The sequence below is a fragment of the Lagenorhynchus albirostris genome, chromosome 17 (assembly GCF_949774975.1).
Source record: "Lagenorhynchus albirostris chromosome 17, mLagAlb1.1, whole genome shotgun sequence".
Taxonomy (NCBI): domain Eukaryota; kingdom Metazoa; phylum Chordata; class Mammalia; order Artiodactyla; family Delphinidae; genus Lagenorhynchus; species Lagenorhynchus albirostris.
This window is the reverse complement of record NC_083111.1, coordinates 49,511,330-49,532,183: the sequence shown is the minus strand read 5'-3', so window position 1 is coordinate 49,532,183 and position 20,854 is coordinate 49,511,330. Positions and strand designations below refer to the sequence as shown.

The following is a 20,854-nucleotide window of genomic DNA, read 5'->3' as shown; positions in this document are numbered from 1 at the left end:
TAGTCAAAGTTTTTTGTTTAAATCTAAGATACTCATTCCTGATAATACTGTTAAAGATCCTATGAAATTAAAGAATGTGATTTTCAATAATCTAAAAGAAAAACAATGAATCACGTGACAAATTCTTACCCATGGCAGGTGTGGCCAGAGTCTGGCGCCCCACTAGCTGGGCAGGGCCAAGGCCATCCAGAAAATCACTGAATTGGCTATCAGAGGCCAAGCGGACACCAGGGAAAATCAGACTAAAAGTAAAATAACACACAGGATTAAACCCTCCACTCCTGTTTCCATCTAGCCCCCTTTCTGTGGCAGAAGCAGCTGGTACCACTATTTTGCCACTTACATTAATTGGATCCCAACCTCCCCCACTGCACCTCCATGGCTCTCCCTCCTTATCCTCTAGCAGCCCTCGTCCTGTATTGCAAGCCTCTGTTTATGTGCCTTTCTTTTCCTTGTCTGGAGGGCATGAACTGTGATTTCTATGTATAGCACTCAGTACACTTTGAGCACTTATTCCATGACAGGCATTAGCATACTGAATCTCTTAGCTGCACTATGACAGAGGTTCTATTATTTAACCCATTTTATCGATGAAGAAAGTCTTCAGATCAGATCATTCCCATCAACACCCAAACACACTGCTATTTCTTCCACCTTAAAAAAATCCCTTTCCTAACCTCCTTCCCTCCCCAGCTACCACCCCGTTTCTCTCCTTGAAACTTCGTAGAGCTGTCTCTATGTACCATCTTCAATTTCTTTCCTCTCATTCTCCTTTGAAAATCGAATCAGTTTTTCCTTGCTCTCTTCCTCAATTTTTCTCCACTCCACCAAAATTTCTCTGATCGAGGTTACCTAACAGCCACAGTGGTAAATCCGACCGTTAATACTCCAGACTTGTCTAATTGAACATATTAGCCTCATTTGACCCAACTGATCCCTCCCTCTTCCTTGAAATACTTTCTCCACTTTGCTTCCTGGACTCTCTAGCCTCCTGGTTTTCCTCTTTGGCTATTCTTCCTCAGTCTCCTTTGCTAATTTTGCCACTAAATATAGGAGGCGCCATCTTTTGACTTCTCTTCAAGCCATCATTTTCTCTTTCTGTATTGCTGCGACAGCCTTCTGAATGATCTCCCCATTGCCACCTTTCTCTCCACTCCCACAGCAATCAGAGTGATCTGTTAAAACTGAAGCCAGATAATGTCAGGCCTCTGCTCACAATCCTCCATTGGTTTCTCATCTCGATCTGGGTAAAAGCAAAGTCCTTGCAATGATGTATAAAGACAATACAGCCTGTCCACCCCTGCCCCCCATATCTTAATTCCTAGTTTTTTACTACTCCTGCCCTCATTCCCCGGTGCCGCCATTCCCACTACTGATGCCAGGTAAGCTCCAGCCTCAGCGTTGCTTCAGCCTGAAATGTTCTTTCTTCAGACATTCATGTGTTCACTAACTTCCTTCAGATTTTAAATCAAATGTGCCCTTTTCCCTGTCTAACCTACATAAAACCCTACCCTTAACCTCTGCCATCTCTTCTCTCACCTTTTTCTCCTTAGCACTTATACCACCTAATCTATTATATATTAAATATTATATATTTTCCTAATTTTTCTTTTATTTGAACAATTTTTCAAGTTCATTGTCCATCTTATCTGTTAGACTGTAAGTTTGATGAGGGTAGGGTTTTTTTCTTATTTGTTCACTGATATATATCCAGCACTAGAACCATGCCTGAAATACTGTAAGTACTTGTTAAACTCAATCAATTAATTAAAATGAATTTTAAAAAAATTACATAACTTGCCCAAGTTTCTATAGCACCAAAAAACAGATTAGAATTTAAGCCTATATGATTCTAAAGCCTATGGTCTAACCACCAACTGATTTTTGCTTCCTCGTATGACATATATCCCCAACTCATAGCAAAGTGCCTAGAACACTAGAAGGTATGGAAATATCTGTTGAATGAATTTATGAGTATTCATCCCATTTCTCCAATAAGACTATAAACACCTGGAGCACAGGGGTCATAGTTTGAACGTTTTTATATCCCTAACAGTGTCTAACGCAGTGCTTTGCAGTGATGAGTGCTCACTGCACATTTCTTTTTTACTTGATTCTCCATCTTTTAAGACTTCCTTGATTAACGTCAAATCTATTTCGTCTCCCAAGCTTAATTAATTCCCAAATATACAGTTAATCCGAACATTTTTAATGCTTCCATAAATATCCCATATAACCTTACTTATAAATGTATGGAAACCATATATATCTCGTATTTATATAATTGTGCTAGACAAATGATCCCTAGGGCAAGTCATCAGCACTGCCAGCTGCTCCTATGGCCTCACATCTGTGAACTGACGACACATATGTTTGCTTAAGCACCTGATGCTTCCATGGTGATGACAGATGAGGTCAGTAAACCCCACTTTCCTCTATTAATGTCCTTTACGCACCCATCTACGATCTGCAGTTGCTAATTATTCTTAATTTGTTGGTGACAGGGCTGTACAATCTTGACAAATGCTTTAAAACTATCTCAGACACAGTGGAGTCAAGGGAAAGCTACATGATAACTACATAAAGGAAAGGCTCACCAACTTTGTGGCATTTCATTTTGGCTGTTACATTTATCTGAACTGTTTGGATGGAACTAAGTATGTATCGATATTCTATATTTTTTAGTAATAACTCTTAGAGCAAAGATTTAAAAAATTAGCATCATACATGTGGCATAGGCACAAGTGCTTATTATTTCTGTGCTTTTATGTATTATTTCAAGGTAGGGCAAACTTCTATTTGTGACAGTCACATTTTAGCATCTTGCCCTTAAATTGAAACACTTTATCCCCAAACCTATTTCCATTGATATACAAAGCCAGATATGTCACATTTCTCAGGGGCGGGTAAGCAAAAGTTTTCTTCACAGCAAATCAGCCAGTGAAAGTTAAAATGGTGCTATAGGGCATGTGAGTTAGCTTTGGTGAAAGCACAGAGAGTGAGGTAGAGAAGGTCTCCAGCAAGGCATGGAGACCACGGCACAGCCAGCCATCACTCACTTTCCTTCTGAGCTATAGCTGTTCATGCTGCCATCCGTAGATTCTCGGCTTGCCTGTCGAGTCATCCAGTTCCTCATTTCCACAGCCAAGCCTGTTTCTGTACTTCTCTGCACGGTGCTCCGTAGCTTTTTACCACTGGCTTCTGCACGGACAGAAAACAAAAGGGGTGATAGTTTTGTCATCATCATCTGGTGACAAAAAATAGCAGCCAATGCTTTGAGGTCCTCAGATGAAGAACCTGCATAAATACAAAATGCTTTTATGAAGGAGACAGAGAGAAAAGGTATTCCAAATCACGTCTTGTTGAGGGATGAAAACTTTCTAAAAAATCTTCAAGAAGCACAAAATACCATTGTTTTATTTTCCTTTAAAACAGTGTTCAAATTGGTAACAAAAGGAACAAAAAGGTTCAAGCTATGTAAAATAAGCTTTGTTTTCATTGTAATATTTAAATCAAGATTAATTTACACCTTTTTCTTTTTTCTTTTTGTCATAATCAAAGAAGTAGGCCTTCACATTATTTCCAAAGAATAGGTGGTGAGTAATCCTCAATTCTAGCTTTAACTTTCACACAAAAACCTGTTTTTGCAGGGTGATCAGTATTAGAAAGCAAAGAAAGCTACACTAAGGAGATAGCCTCGCCGGATAACACTTTCACAGCTGTTCGTCACTTTCAGAGAGGTTCTCATAAGGAATGCAAAACCCAGCAATGCCATGTGAAAAAAGAGCTTTTAAATTTTTGGTCATGGATAGTCATGTTCTTAAGGATCTTCAACAGTCTGAATAGGAGGTTTGCTTACGGAAGCCAATTAGAAGACCAAACAGGAGACTGAGTCAAGTACCACGGAGGTAACAGAGGTGCGAAGTGCCATCTGCAGAGGTCAGGGAGGAAGGAGCATCACAGAGGGAGCTGGGACGTGAGCTGGGCTTGAAAAATGGGCAGATGGGGATCCAAGAAACAGCCCCAGTTATCAAAGGCCTTGCATGTTGGAATGTGGAGCTGAGAGATGACTGAAGCTGCAGCAACAGGGGGATGGTTCAAATTACTTGTATTAATTTACTTCCTGTCAGGTCTAAATATTTATCCACATTGACTATTCATATCATTAGTATTCTGGGATATGGTAAGCTCTTTTAGTGCCTGGTATTAATAATTTCATTTTAGATCAATAAATATTTGGTGATATTGACAGTGACTTGTGGAAATCCTTTCCATCAAACCTCTTATAATATCTGCTCACCATTTTGAAACACTGCTTTAAATTTCATCTCTTCTCCACTTCCAACTTTAATGTACATCAAAATGCTTTAAAAAGTATATATAAAATATGTTATCACTGATCTACAACTCAGTTCCCTAATCTGAGCCTATTTTAGATAATTGATAGTAAAACATGTTGTACTGATATGAACTACTGAGAGGAGCTAAAGCATCCCCCATTGATGACTGACGGAAGGCTCTTCCTTCCAGAGAAATGGTTAGTTAATACATGTAAAAAGTGAGACAACTTTAAAATTACCAACTGGCAACCTCCAGTGGAATAAGCGATTCAAATAAGGCACATCAACGGATGCTAATGCCATTAGATAAAAGGATATTCATATGAGCCAAAAAAATCATCCCACAAATTAGTTCTAATTGTTAAAGGAAAACAGGTACTTTACTACTGGGAAACCTGGCTATTGCCATCTTAATCAGGTGAGCAAACTTAGCACTAATAGTGGGGCAATCACTGTAGCACCTATCAAGTTGTTCTAGACAAAAGTGCACAACCTGTTTCTAATCAGGTCTTTGCAACCAACTTCTAAGTTGGTTTCTAAAAACATTTCTAAAAAGTTTCTAAAACTTTTCTAAGGTTTCAAAAATAGGATAGAATAACAAGATAAAGGATACACACACACAAAATCAGACAAACCCAGAGTATGGGATTTTGTTCAAGAGAATTGACCTAGTCTCTTAAAGTTAATATGAAAACAAACTAACAAGGTGGGGGAATTGTTCCAGCTTTAAAAATATCACAGGGATGTAACTATTAAATGTTTTAAGTATACTTTGACTGGTTTCTTTTCAAGAAAAAAAACAACAAAAAAAGAAACCCTAAAAGCAAAACACTAAAAGCAATGTTAGGACAAGTAGGGAAAATATGAATATGAATTGAATATTAGATGGGATAAGAAAATTGTTAATTTCCTTAGGTAGATAGTGGCATATGTTATAAAAAAATTTCCTTATCATTAGGAGATACGTACCCTGAAGTATTTAGACATGAAATGTTATATTGTTTGCAACTTACTTTCGAACAGTATAGCAAAAAATACACATATACTTACTTAAAGAGGATGCAATAACAACAACAATAACAAAAAGGATGGGGATGAAGAGTAGACCTTGATAGCCATACATTCAATATTTATGATTTCATTTGAGAGTGATCCCCAAATGGCCACATTAAACTGAATGAAGTAAGTCAGACAGAGAAAAACAAATATCATATGATATTGCTTATATGTGGAATCTAAAAAAATGGTACAAATGAACTTAGTTACAAAACAGAAATAGAGTCACTGATGTAGAAAACAAACTTATGGTTACCAGGGAATAAAGGGTGGGGGAGGGATAAATTGGGAGATTGGGAATGACATATAGACACTACTATGTATAAAATGGGTAACTAATAAGAACCTACTGTATAGCACAGGGTACTCTACTCAGTACTCTGTAATGATCTATATGGAAAAGAAATCTAAAAAAGAGTGGATATATGTATATGTATAACTGATTCACTTTGCTGTACAGCAGAAACTAACACAACATTGTAAATCAACTATACTCCAAAAAAAATTAATAAAAAAAAAAGTAGTAAAATTTTGTCCAGGTGTGAACTGGAATCATGAAAGGTGCTGGGCTGGTGTGAGGGAGCCAGGCCAATGGCTGAGTCCTGGCCTCTCCGTGTAGCTTTACCAGTTCGCTTCCTGTGAAGAGTGCCTATGAAGCATGAAAAACCACCACCAAGTGAGATATACAACTTCAGTAACGTTTGAAAATGCAGAATGAGGATAAGTACAGAAAACATGACTTCCTAAAGGTCTCAGGACATGGCCTTTGCAGTGTCAAAAATCTACTGGTTTTCATTTAATGCCTGACTCTTATCACAGCAAAAGTGACTTGAAAATCTGCTATTACAGGCTGATGAGAACTAGTGACCATTTGGCAAAGAATAACAATACAACGAGCATGTAATCCTTTTGTTTACAGACTGCTTTTTACACGTGTCCTCTACAGAACAACTCTCCTAACCCCCATTTTACAGATCCAGTATCCAAGGGCCCCAGCGGGTTACACAATTCCCTGAAGCCAAACAAAAAATGACAGAACCAGAGTTTATACACAGTTCCCCGACTCCAAGTTCTCTGCTATTCACTATTTTGTTGTCAGAATATAACCAATGGGTAGCTTGGACAGCTGTCCATGGAGATGATACTAAGCTAACTCTATGAGTACATGTGGAAGGCCCTGCTAGAAGCAGCTGGTGGGGTGGAAAGAGCAGAGAATAGTGAAGAGGTCAGGCCCTGGTGTCCAACTGTTTCTCTTAGAATCCCTACTCTATCATGTACTAGCTGGGTGACATGAAGCACGTTACCTTCTCTGTGACTCAGTTTTCTCAGACTGTGAAATGGCAATGATAATAGTAATGCCTACCTGATATAATTTTTGTGACAGTTAAGGAAAATAATATATTTAAAGTGCTTAGGATAGTGCCTGCTATATAGAAAATCTTCAATTAATGGTACTGTTATTTCTACCAGAAAGGAAATCAGAAAACATGTATTCTAGGCCGATCTTTATCACTGACTAGCTGGCTCTATGGCCTTCTCTGAGTCATATCCCTCTCCGAGTTTCAGGTTCCTCATTTATGGAAAAAAACAAAGGAGGGGGCTTCCCTGGTGGCGCAGTGGTTGAGAGTCCTCCTGCCGATGCAGGGGACACGGGTTCGTGCCCCGGTCCGGGAAGATCCCACATGCCGCGGAGTGGCTGGGCCCGTGAGCCATGGCCGCTGAGCCTGCGCGTCCGGAGCCTGTGCCCCGCAACGGGAGAGGCCACAGCAGTGAGAGGCCCGTGTACCGCAAAAACAAACAAACAAACAAAAGAACAAAGGAGGGGGAGGGTGCCAGAAGATCTCTGATCTCTCTTAGCTCTAAAGTCTATGAGTTTGTGTCATTAATGAATGACCAAGACCATGATTAATAGCATATATTGAGGAGATAAGGCTACTCCCTGTCATCTGATGGAATCAAAGAATTCTAGGCATATGCTGAGCATTTATAATAGATTTTTTTTTTTTTCCGGTACGCGGGCCTCTTACTGTTGTGGCCTCTCCCATTGCGGAGCACAGGCTCCGGACGCGCAGGCTCAGTGGCCATGGCTCACGGGCCCAGCCGCTCCGCGGCACGTGGGATCTTCCCGGACCGGGGCACGAACCCGTGTCCCCTGCATCGGCAGGCGGACTCTCAACCACTGTGCCACCAGGGAAGCACTATAATAGCTTTTTAAAATATGTCTTTTAAATGTACTTTTATCTGATATATTTATAGACTTATTTAAAAAGTATGTATTTTTCTTTTTTTTTAACATCTTTATTGGAGTACAATTGCTTTACAATGGTGTGTTAGTTTCTGCTTTATAACAAACTGAATCAGCTCTACGTATACATACATCCCCATATCTCCTCCCTCTTGCATCTCCTTCCCACCCTCCCTATCCCACCCCTGTAGGTGGACACAAAGCACGGAGCTGATCTCCCTATGCTATATGGCTGCTTCCCACTAGCTATCTATTTTAAAGTATGTATTTTTCAATACCACAAATCCTTTGCATCACATTCACAATAAAAGTAATTTAACCTAAATATAATTCATTATGGTGATTCACATTTAATGTTTTGAATGCTGTCCTGTTATTCAACCTAAAAACTGAATCTATATAACAGAATGCCTATATAAAGTATAGTAGGCAGAATTGTAAGATGGCCCCCATGACTATGTTACTTTACATGGCAAGAGGGATTTTGCAAACATAATTAAGGTTACTAACCAGTTGACCTAAAGATAGAAAGATTATCTCGGTGGGCCTAACACATCCACATGAAAACTTTAAAAGCAGAGTGCTTTCTCTGGCTGGTTCCAGAAAAGTCAATCGGGGAGATCTGAAACACAAGAAGGATTTGGTGTACCTTTCCTGGCTTGAGGATGGAGGGGACCATGTGGGAAGGACCTGAGAGCGGCCGTCAGCAATGCCTAGCTGACAGGCAGCAAAAAACTGGATTCTTCCAACAGCCTGAATGATCCTGGAAGCTGACTTTCCCCCAGAGCCTCCGGACAAGAACTCAGCCCAGCCTACACCCTGATTTCAGCCATGCAATACCCTAAGCAGGATCCCAGTCATGGCCTGCCAGACATGTGTCCTACAGAACTGTGAACTAATAAATGGGTGTTGTTTTAAGCTGGTAAAAATTTGTGATAATTATCAAGCAACAACAGGTAATTCTTTAGATTTTTTTTTAATGGGAGATCTATAAAAATAACCTGTTGTGACCACAGGAGTAGAACAACTGAAATTATCTGTAAGAACTCAACAGCGATGATAAGAAAAAGTATATATTTTAAAAAGTACATATACCTATATACACTACATACATATCATATATTTATATATATGATATGTGTGTGTGTATAAAGATGTTTAAAAATACTCAGGTAGCAAACGACAAAACTAAGGCCCAGATTACGTTGTTGCGGAGTTCTTAAACCACTCATTCTGGTGTGGTATTTTAAGCCGAAGTATATTTGGAGAAGGTGCCTGTAGGTAAAAATCAACTTTTGAATTACAAAAGGTCACAAGCATAAAGCAACACAGGAGGTGTCCTTGTTACTCCGCTCTACTTAGTCTGATGACTCATTTGCTTGGCACCCTCTAAATTCAAAGAAAGCCACTTGAGTAAATAAACAACCAAAGTGTCAGTTTCCCGTAACAATGCTGAAAACCACGAAACCCTTTGAGTGACTTGACAGCAAAAATCAAAAAGTCCTCCAAATGTAAAATAGATAGCTAGTGGGAAGCAGCCGCATAGCACAGGGAGATCAGCTCGGTGCTTTGTGACCACCTAGAGGGGTGGGATAGGGAGGGTGGGAGGGAGGGAGACGCAAGAGGGAAGAGATATGGGAACATATTTATATGTATAACTGATTCACTTTGTTATAAAGCAGAAACTAACACACCATTGTAAAGCAATTATACTCCAATAAAGAGGTTAAAAAAAAAAAAGGTCCTCTCTGCTACTGATTGGAAAACTCTCCTAAGCCCCAAGATGAGACTCACAATTAAATGCCTAACTTAATGTCAGGGAGACCTCTTTCCAAATCTTGGGTCCACAGAACCCATTCCCGCTTGCTCTCACCTGGAAAGTCTCATCCCCTTTTGCAGACAGACTCACTTTAGACTCAAGATTTTCTTGATGTTAATATGGGAAGTGATTTATGGAAACAGGCTGAAGACAGGTTGGTAGATTCTGAAAAATGACTTCCCATCAGCAGATATTACATCTGGACATAAAGAGGTTGATTTATTTACCTATTTGGTCCTGCAAGACCTCAATATGGGGACACTCATGAGTAGATTACTGTAGTTGTGTATAAAAGCTTGTGCACTTACGTTTGTCGGGGCTTCTTACTATAATAAACATAATTCAAATCTCAGAAAGTTTAAACAAAATACGGACAAATATCTGACAATTTCTTTTGGGCTAATCCAGGATTGGCATTTACAATTAAAATAAATAGAAATTAACAGTTGATTTCCAAAACTGTTTCAGAGTTTAACACAAATCCATTCATTCCAACAGCTTTGTCACAGCTATTATGAAGTAGTAAGTGAGCTACAAGTAGAGGTCACAATTATGGTAGACATTAGGGCTGTCTAAATATATTCACATTTCCCTCATTTATGAAGTTCAGTGCGGTCATGTAACTTGCTTGGCCAATGAAATGTGAGCAAAACTGGTCTGTGTAACTTTAGGGTAGAAGCTTCACATCCAACAATGTATAAAAAGAATTACACACCATGATGAAATGGGATTTATCCCAGTTATGCCATGCTGTTTCAACTTTCAAAAGTCAACTAATGTAATGCATCACATCAACAGGCTAGAAAAGAAAAATCACATGATGGTATCAACAGGTGCAGAAAAAGCATTCAACAAAATCCAACACCTATTCATCATATAAACTCTCAGTAAAGCAGGAATAGAGAAGGGCTTCCTCAACTTGATAAAGAATATCTACAAAAAACTTACAGCTAACATCATACTTAATAGTGAGAAACTTGAAGCTTTCCCACCAAGATCAGATACAAAGCAAGAATTTTCCTTTTTACCACTCCTTTTAACATCATACTGAAAGTTCTAGCTAATGCAATAAAACAATAAAAGGAAATAAAAGGTATTGAGATTGAGAAGAAAGAAAGAAAACTCTCTTTGTTCACAGGCAGCATGATTGTCTATGTAGAAAATCTGAAAGAATCGACATAAAAACTCCTGGAACTAGTAAGTGATTACAGCAAGGTTGCCAAATAGAAAGTTAATATACAAAAGTCAAATGCTTTCCTATATGCCAGCATGAACAGGTGGAATTTGAAATTAAAAACACAATATCATTTACATTAGCATCCAAAATATGAACTACTTAGGTATAAATCTAACAAAATATGTACAAGACCTATATGAGGAAAACTACAAAACTCTGATGAATAAAATCAAAGAAGAACTAAATAAATGGAGAGCTATTCCATATTCATGGATAGGAAGACTCAATATTGTTGATATGTCAGGTCTTCCCAACTTGATCTATAGATTCAATGCAATCCCGATCAAAATGCCAGCAAGTTATTTTGTAGATATTGACAAACTGATTATAAAGTTTAAATGGAGAGGCAAAAGACCCAGAATCACCAACACAATATTGAAGGAGAAGAATAAAGTTGGAAGATTGATACTACCCAACTTCAAGAGTTACTATAAAGCTACAGTAATCAGGACAGTGGTACTGGTGAAAGAATAGACAAGTAGATCAATGGAACAGAAATATAGAACCCAGAAATAGACCCACATAAAAATAGTCAACTGATATTTGACAAAGGAGCAAAGGCAATACAATGGAGCAGAGACAGTCTCTTCAACAAATGGTGCTGGAACAACTGGATATTCACATGCAAAAAAAAAAAAAAAGAAAGAAAAAAAAGAATCTAGATACAGACCTTAAACCCTTCACAAAAATTAACTCAAAATGAATCACAGACCTAAATGTAAAATGTAAAACTATAACACTTCTGGAAAATCTAGATGACCTTGAGTATGGTGATGACTTTTTAGATACAACACCAACAGCATGATCCATGAAATACAGAATCGATAAGCTGGGCTTCATTAAAATTAAGAAGTTCTGCCCTGCAAAAACTCCTGCCAGGAGAATGAGAAGATAAGCCACAGGCTGGAAGAAAATATTTGCAAAAGACATATCCAATAATGGACTGTTATCCAAAATATACAAAGAACTCTTAAAACTCAACAATAAGAAAACAGACAACCTGATTATAAGATGGGCCAAACACCCTAACAGATACCTCACCAAATAAGATAGTACATAGGTGGCAAATAATCATATGAAAAGGTGCTCTACATCATATGTCATCAGGGAAATGCAAATTAAAACAATGGGATACCAGTACACACCTATGAGAATGGTCAAAATTTAGAACACTGACAACATCAAATGCCGGTGAGGATGTGGAGCAATAGGAACTCTCATTCAGTGCAAACTGGTACAGCCACTCTGGAAAACAATTTGGTGGCTCCTTACAAGAGAAAGAGACTACCCCAGAGAATCAGAACACTCTGCTCCTGTTGTTATTACTTGTTACTAATGTTAATAATTATTAATCCTTATTTTAGCAAGAAATAAAACCAAGCTTATGACTCTTTTGCAGTAAGACCACTCTAATATTTTTCCATAAAAGTTGAGGCTTATCATTTTGGTGTTTTTTTGTTTGTTTGTTTGTTTTTGTTTTTAATAACAAACCACCCCAAACTTAGTGACTATTTATTTTTGGCCACACTGCATGGCATGCGGGATCTTAGTTCCCCGACCAGGGATTGAACCTACACCCCCTGCAGTGGAAGTGTGGAGTCTTAACCACTGGACCACCAGGGAAGTCCCTCATCTTGGTATTCTTAACACATTTAAATATAAGAAATTATAGCTCTCACTGTACTCTTTTGGGGGTTGTCTTTTTTATGGTACTTTTTTGTTCCTACTACCTGACATTGCTATTATAGCAAATGAAATCATTTAGAAAATTGTTCCCCCTGCTTTTTGGCTTTTTTTTTAACTGACATCTGTCCTTGGTCACGCATCAGCCCACTGATATTTGTGCCTGTTTCTCTCTCAAAAATGGACATGAAATATCACGAACCTCTTCTTAACTCTCAAGTTAGCTATTTTGAGGCAGCATTTTTGTGGTGAGAAGAGCATGCCATTTTAGAATCAGATGATATGAGTTCAAGTCTTTATTCGATCATTAGCAAACTCTGGGCAGGTAACTCCCTTTCCAAAGCTCAGAGTTCTTTTGTGCAAACTTGAGGTCAGACTTAGCCTATGTCATAGAATATATGAAATGTAGTGGTATTTAATGAGTAGTGATAAATAAGGACCAGATACTGTAAGCTCTGTGAAAAAGTTTTGAAAACTGTAAAATGCTATACAAATCCTTCTTTGAAAAATGACTGGAATAATGTGAAATTATCCTAAACTTGCAGGAAGAAAACTATATATAAAAAAGTGAGGGGCTTCCCTGGTGGCGCAGTGGTTGAGTCCGCCTGCCAATGCAGGGGACGCGGGTTTGTGTTCCGGTCCGGGAGGATCCCACATGCTGCGGAGCGGCTGGGCCCGTGAGCCATGGCTGCTGAGCCTGCGCGTCCGGAGCCTGTGCTCCGCAATGGGAGAGGCCACAAAGTGAAAGGCCCGCGTACCGCAAAAAAAAAAAAAAAAAAAAAAAGTGGGGCCTTGCCATAGAAATGGGGAGAGCCTGCTGGCCAAACTGGATTAAGGGGTTGCTTTCCCGCACAAACCCACAGATTTCAGATGATACCAAGGTGGTTGCCATTGAGAACAAAGGGAGTAGGCAGGGCACAGAGGGTGGAAACTAAAAGAACAGAATCTCGAGGCTTAAAATCTTTGTCCAATGAGGTGTTTGGTTGGAGTCACTCACACTTGAAACTGGCTGGAATCAAACAGCCTCCTGAATTTTTGAACGATCTGTATAGCAAAAAATAATTACTAGCCCATTTACAAAAGCCTGTTTAGGAATTCCCTGGCTGTCCAGTGGTTAGAACTCCAGGCTTTCATTGCTGTGGGCCTGGGTTCAATCCCTGGTTGGGGAGCTGTGCAGCATGGCCAAAAAATAAAAAATTAATTTAAAAAAAGCCTTTTCAACCCCTAAGGTAACTCCTACTTTTTTCCTAATCTGCACTAGGAAGAAGTGGGCTATGAAAGCTATGAAACCCCCTCTTCTATGCAAACCTTTGTGGCCATAAAGAATAAAGGACAAAGAAACACTTTCCAGAAAACAGAACCCAGGGTCCCAGATGAGTAAACCAAGAGATGTATTCTACTCTCAATCTTCGCCATTCCCTCCAAGTGGGAAAATTCCTGTGGATGAAAATTTTTATTTTGGTTATCCTGCTGCTGCTTTACCACTTAAATTGGATGTACTGGAGGCAGATACTGCGTCTTTAGGTTTACAGGTCACTATAACCTGAAAAGCCACATGTGGATATGAAGGAGAGGACCATACATCACTCAAAGATCCTAGATTTCAATCTGCATGGTATAAGGAGAGGACCATACATCACTCAAAGATCCTAGATTTCAATCTGCAAGGTTGTCTTTCTGGGGGAGGGATTGACTATGTTCTATATGCAAAATAAAAATGTCCACAGATATTTTGGGTGGCCAAATCTGCAGGAAAAGTTAAAATTAAGAGAGCCACATATACTTTACCTTATTGAGCAAAGACCAAATAGCAAGCCAGTATTTTTAAAGACTTAAAAATAGGTAATTAGGCTGAGCTTAACGTTTCCCCCCCGCAATGGTAATTATATATTAGATGGATATTTGTTAGGGTTTTTGGCTCACCAGCATTTGAACCCTCTTCCTATGTATGAGAAATAACCCATCCTTTAACTGTAGAAGCTAAAACTGTCAGCTGTCATTTTTCCAATCTGCCTGGCAATTACGACGTGAGTAAATGGCTGAGGTTCTGCTGAGCAGACACCACCGCCCCAAACTTTGAATCTGAAGCTACTGAATTTAGAGATAAAGAGCAAAAAAGCTTAGTTCTACTGATTCACTGGGCTCCTAAAGGGCTTTGGAAGGTAGGGAAGCTAAACTGAATGTAAGAACCAGATTGTGAAAGACTCTGAATGTTAGGCTAAAGGTTTTATTTAGTAGGAGATGGGAATCTACTGAAGTTTTCGGAGAGACAGTAGTGTCAAGATCAAGATGATGGGGACTTCCCTGGTGGCGCAGTGGTTAAGAATCTGCATGCCAATGCAGGGGACACAGGTTTGATCCCTGGTCTGGGAAGATCCCACATGCTGTGGAGCAACTAAGCCCATATGGTACAACTACGGAGCCTGCGCTCTAGAGCCCACGAGCCACAACTACTGAGCCTGCGTGTTGCAACTACTGAAGCCCGCACGCCTAGATCCCATGTTCCTCAACAAGAGAAGCCACAGCAATAAGAAGCCCACGCACCGCAACGAAGAGTAGCCCCCGCTCGCCGCAACTGCAGAAAGCCCGTGCACAGCAACGAAGACCGAACGCAGCCAAAAATAAAAAAATTAATAAAATTTAAAAAAATGATACTTTAAAAGTAGAACTGATAGTATCTTTTTTTTTTTTTTTTTTTTTTGCGGTACGCAGGCCTCTCACTGTTGTGGCCTCTCCCATTGCGGAGCATAGGCTCCGGACGCACAGGCTCAGCGGCCATGGCTGACGGGCCCAGCCGCTCCGTGGCATGTGGGATCTTCCCGGACCGCGGCAAGAACCTGTGTCCCCTGCAGCGGCATGCGGACTCTCAACCACTGCGCCACCTGGGAAGCCCTGATATTATCATTTTTGTGTTAGCTTTTTCTTCAACTGAAAATGATTTCAAAGATGGACTAATTCAGTCCTAAATTATCAAGGACTAATGATATCAAGGTGATAATGAGGATGGGAAGGAAGAAAAAGAACTGAAAAAATCTGGGAAGGAACCATTTCCTTGGCAGAAGGTGCCAACTGGTGGCACACATTTAAGCCACACTTGGTCAATAGGTATGTGGGTTCAATTAATAGTGTTTAAAGCTTTTCACTTAGGCACTAACATTTTAAATTTAAAGGCTTTAAGTAAACATTCAGATTTATAGCTTCTCTTAGGGAAAAGAGAAGAATAAATTTGCCAACCCCGGGCTGATATTCAATTTGGCATCAATTAGCTAGAACTGAGGATTCACCATTCCTTTTTGGATGGACAAGCTTTCTCCAGATTTTCAGAGTTCCTGCATTTTCCCTTTTGTATTATATCTGGCCTACTTCACTGATGTATGTTACTTTCCTGGCCCTCGGCTTACAGGAATAATAAGAGAACAACTGATCACTGGAATAGCTAAAATAAATGACCCTTTCATTTCAGTCTCATTAGGCAAAATCTAAACCTTAAGAAATGATACTGCAGGGACTTCCCTGGTGGTGCAGTGGTTAAGAATCCGCCTGCCAATGCAGGGGACACAGGTTTGGGCCTTGGTCCGGGAAGATCCCACATGCTGTGGAGCAACTAAGCCTGTGCGCCACAACTACTGAGCCTGTGCTCTAGAACCCGTAAGTCACAACTACTGAGCTCGCATGCTGCAACTGCTGAAGCCTGCATGCCTGGAGCCTGTGCTCCACAACAAGAGAAGCCACCGCAACGAGAAGCCCGCGCACGGCAACAGAGTAGCCCCCGCTCACCGCAACTAGAGAAAGCCTGCGCACAGCAACGAAGACCTAATGCAGCCAAAAATAAATAGATTAATTAATTTAAGAAAAAAAGAACTGATACTTTAAAAGTAGAACTTATCATTTTTGTGTTAGCTTTTCTTCAAGTGGTCAAATAGTATTGTATATACATGGCATTAGGTAAATCCCCTCCTCTCCAATCAAATACCATTACAACATGAGATAGAACAAATATACAGAACCATCTTTTCTGGTCAATAATAATGGTCTATGAAGACCAGCAGAGAGCACTTAACCATAGTCCTTGGCAGCAACTGGAAGCTGCCATTACAGCTAGTGAAACTTACTAGTGGGTTTCTTTTATGTCATTATACACAAGATGTCTTCATAGGAAAGTTTGTCCCCATTTCTAGTTTTTTGAATTTAGTGAACCTGCTGAAGGATGATAGCAAATTGGGGTTTAACTTGACTTTTGTATTAAATTTAAATTACTTTAAGGGTATATTTGGACACTTGGCAGTGAAAGATTCTGAATCTTAGATTAAAAATGTAATATCTGATAAGCATTCTGAGTGGAACTGTTCTTTGATTTATCCTTTCAAATTCCAAAATATTTTGCTTCACTTTATCGACCTAGAATCTAATATAAAAATTTTGCTATTGTTGAATATGATGTGGACTCGTATAAGAAATGATTTATTATACATAACCAATCATAATCTAGGAAAAATAATATCCCCTAAGAAAAGACACGTATTTGGACTATTATTATCCATGTCCTGTCCCCAATATTGGCATTGTGAAAATGTACAAAAACTATGATCACTGAATTTTAGTAAGTCTAGATCACATGTTATAATTTTAAAATAGTATAAATATGATGGCTAGCAGTCAGTTACATTGATATTCAGCTTGAAAAGAATGGTAGAACTATATACTGTTATTCTTTTACTGTTGTTATTAATAGACACTTACTGAATACCTACTGTGCTAGATATGATGTCTGTACTTATGAGGATTATATTTAAGTGTATGGAGAATTTTTTATTCCAGCGAAGCATGGGCAAAGTGTTAAGCTCCATTTTAATCAAATGGGACTGTTTATTAAGAATTAAGTGCACAGGGAGCTATATTCAATATCCTGTGATAAACCATAATGGGAAAGAATATAAAAAAGAATGTATATATGTATAACTGAACCACTTTGCTGTACAGCAGAAATTAACACAACATTGTAAATCAACTATACTTCAATAAAAAATAAAAATTAAATTAAAAGAGAATTAAGTGTATTATTTACAAAAGGATTAGAATAAGATAACGTAGTAGCCTCTTAAGGAGTGGGGGATAGTTAACTAGGTCTTCCGGTAACAGTCTGTTTAGTTCCTTTTATATTAATTCCTCATAGCTTCACTATCACCTGTAAAGATACTTTCCTCAGTTTTTCTGGTGATTTTTAAACAATTCTTGTTTCTTAGATGATTTTCCTGTAACTTAATTTTCAAGATAGTGGCATGTAAAAGAAATTAAATAAGTTAATTTATTCAGTTAAATAACCTTAAGATGATAGGATCTCTTCTGTATAATTGCCAAGCCATATTTTAAACAAAGAAGGCCATCAAATCAAGCAAATCAAATTCATCACATATTATATGTACATTACTGAACAAGAATCACTAGCCCAGAAACACAAGTCACTTTAAGATAGCTTGAGAAACCAGATCTACAAATATTAGGATGTGTGCAATTTCCCTACATTATATGACCATACCATTTGCCCTTGGATCTGTCGGTGGGAGGCTTGCTCCTCCTGCTAAGAATGGTAACCATTTCAATGGTTCCTTCTCTCTTAGAATTATCTGTCATGTTTAAAAATTCTACATACAGTAATATTCTATATTAGGGAGGTGGATTCAATGTTGGGGCCAAGTACTTTATATAGTGAAGCTAATACTTATCTCAGAGGGCTCAATGATAAATAAACATAATTTATAAACAGTTAAAGAACATGTAGGTGCTATTATCCTTACTTCTACTTGAAAAAAAAAATTACCCAGAGATTTGGAGAACAGTTATCTGGAATATATCCCGAGACAAAGAACAAAAAGTAAAGTAAAATAAAAAAGAACTACAAGCAAACAAAAGAGATGCTACAAAGACCAGTCAACAATCTTAACTTATTTTGCTTATATGAATGTCCCTTTCCTCCTCGCTTAAGTCAGCCCCACTGAGATTATAACCTGTGGCCAAGTTGTTTAATTTCTCTAAATCTCAGTTTTCGCATATATAAAATAAAAATGATAATCTCCTTGAAGAATCATCATGAAATCAAAGGTATACGGCACAGAGAAGGTGCTCAATAAATGGTAACTATTATTATTGTACTTGATTTGCAAAACACAGCCTATTACAAGAAAATGCAGTATAATAACGAAGAAACAATACACAGAGTAGTTGGGATTTTAAACTTTGGAGCCAGATTATGGGTTTTGATCTCAGCTCTCCCACTTACTGGCCGTGGACTCTGGGCAAATTGCTTTCAAAGGTGTGCAGGAGGCAATGAGAGCTATCACTGTTTAACCCTGTCTCAGGGTACCTACCCTTCTCTACCTCCTCAATTAGGTTTTTGTATCATCTCTTATTGCGCTCTGTACTTCACCCTCCTAAGCCCTGTCACAGTTTTAATTACATAGTTATTCCTATTAATATCTATCTCCATTAGACTGTGAGCTCTAAGAAGGTAGGGAGCATATTCAGCTAATTCAGGGACTAGCATAGCGACTAACACATCTCAGAGCCTCAATAAATATTTCTGAATGAATGAATGAGTGTAAAGAATATGGTCTCTCAATAAATTTCTCAGCACTTCTTGTGTAGAATGGTAATGCCTGGATGTGCTGTCCAAGAATAAAATGAGAATATGGAACTGGAAGGCAGAGTACATTTGAGATTAGTTAGCTATTGCACTATATTTGAAAAGACAAAAAAAAAAAAAAGAGAGAGTGTGAGAGTGAGAGAGAGAGAAGCTATAAAATGAGATTGACTTACTGATCAGTTACTTCAGTCAAATCACACTGGTTGGTAGACCACTGCTCTCTTTAGAAAAGCTGTTCTCAACCAGTGTGACAATCATCTGTTGTGATGGGTTTTCTTTATAAATTAGGATGGGTTTCACAGTTATGACTATAATTACATAGTCCTGAGTAAGCTTATGAGAGTATGTTATCCACATGAACTTTATGTGTCCTGTGTGGGTGTCTCAAGAGAAAATAACTGCAGAGAAGCACTGCTTCAGGCCAGTGATTTCTAACTTTTATAACTCTGCAGGGTATGTTGAAATACCCTCAAAAATCTCAGGATTTTCAAGGGTGGTAGGAGTATAGCAAAATCAAAGAAGAAAGTTAGGATTTCTTCTCTTGGCTGTAAAATGACTACACCCCAGTGGAAAGACCTCTATTTTATGGGGAATGCCTCCTCTCTCGTTACTTACTTTGGCTTCATTTTGTCTTGGCGACTCAAGAAACCATATTATAGGACAGAAATCTGTTCCAATTTCCCATGTGTAGATGTAGGAATTTCCTTTGGGATTAGTCTGTATGAGCCAAGGTTAAGTCAATGTACTTTAAATTTTGAAAAAATTTCACATTTACATAAGTTTTTCTTGTCTCAAAAAGGCTTTTAGGATGGCATTTTGTAAATCCAATTAACTCTAGCTACAACTTAAGAAAGAATGACGGTAGTTCAACTGAAGCAAAGTCAGGGCTGAAGACTTGGTGTAAAAACTAAAAATTGAGAAATGAGTGTATAATAATGTGTTTTATCTAAATATGTATTTTTAGGCACACCTGGCTTTGAGTTCTAGTTTCACCACTTACTAGGTATGTGACTGTGGCCAAGTATATGCAAATAATAAACTAATATAGCTTGGGTTGGGTGCACAGATTGTGTTGTTGACTGCCTGGGTTCATACGCTAACTCTATTACCTACTATCTTGGGGACGTTGAGCAAGTTTCTGAATTTCTCTGCCTCAGTTTCCTCCTTTGTTAACTGGAGATAATAAAAGCACTGTCTCGTAAGGTTGTTATGGGCCTAAAAGATTAAGTGCATGTCAGGTTCTTAGAATAGTGCCTGGATAATAGCTGATACTGAAAGTTTTAGCTACAATTATGATCATTCATTTACCCAATTTGATTTTCTAATATCTTGACTTGCTTACATTTCCTGAAATGTTAAACATTTAATAGTAGAAAACGAGCAAACTGTAAATGTACAAACAAGAACAGCGAAAGATTAGTATGAAAATTAAAAGTCACATTTATATAGAGAAGTACCCTACCATTAAACCTGTACTGATCTAGTGCAAACTGATATTGCAACAATAAGCTAGAAGAAACCTGGATAGCTCTAACTAGTGAATTATCTTAACACTTTTCAGACATATTATTAACCAGCCATCTTCCTCCTCCCTGCCTTCCACTGGGAAAAATAGGGAAAAAAATTATTTCTACCTGTTCTCAGAGCAGGTAGTTAGTTTCTTCTATATCAGGGGTCACTACAGATTTCCTAGTAAGAGGTCATTGATTGTCACAGAATAAAAGCAAAATAAATCCTATTCTATACGATGATATATACAATAATAGAGGTAACATGATGATGATAACCAACCCACTCTGGATATATGTGCGTGCAAAGATGAACACAGTTTGCA

At 38.5% G+C, this 20,854-nt stretch overlaps 1 protein-coding gene across 40 annotated transcripts in view; it reads right to left on the bottom strand.

Annotated features, from left to right (window-relative positions):
• The window catches only part of RIMS2 (regulating synaptic membrane exocytosis 2), a 576,987-nt gene that overhangs the window by 3,211 nt on the left and 552,922 nt on the right, over positions 1-20,854 (bottom strand). For 39 of the 40 annotated variants that reach the window (XM_060127293.1, XM_060127304.1, XM_060127300.1 and 36 more), the window contains 2 exons: positions 3,060-3,201; positions 130-242 (listed from right to left, as the gene is read on the bottom strand). In XM_060127293.1, coding sequence (XP_059983276.1) covers positions 130-242; positions 3,060-3,201 — 255 coding nt within the window. The remainder of the gene's footprint in view (positions 1-129; positions 243-3,059; positions 3,202-20,854) is intronic. The other variant, XM_060127331.1, reaches the window with a different exon arrangement.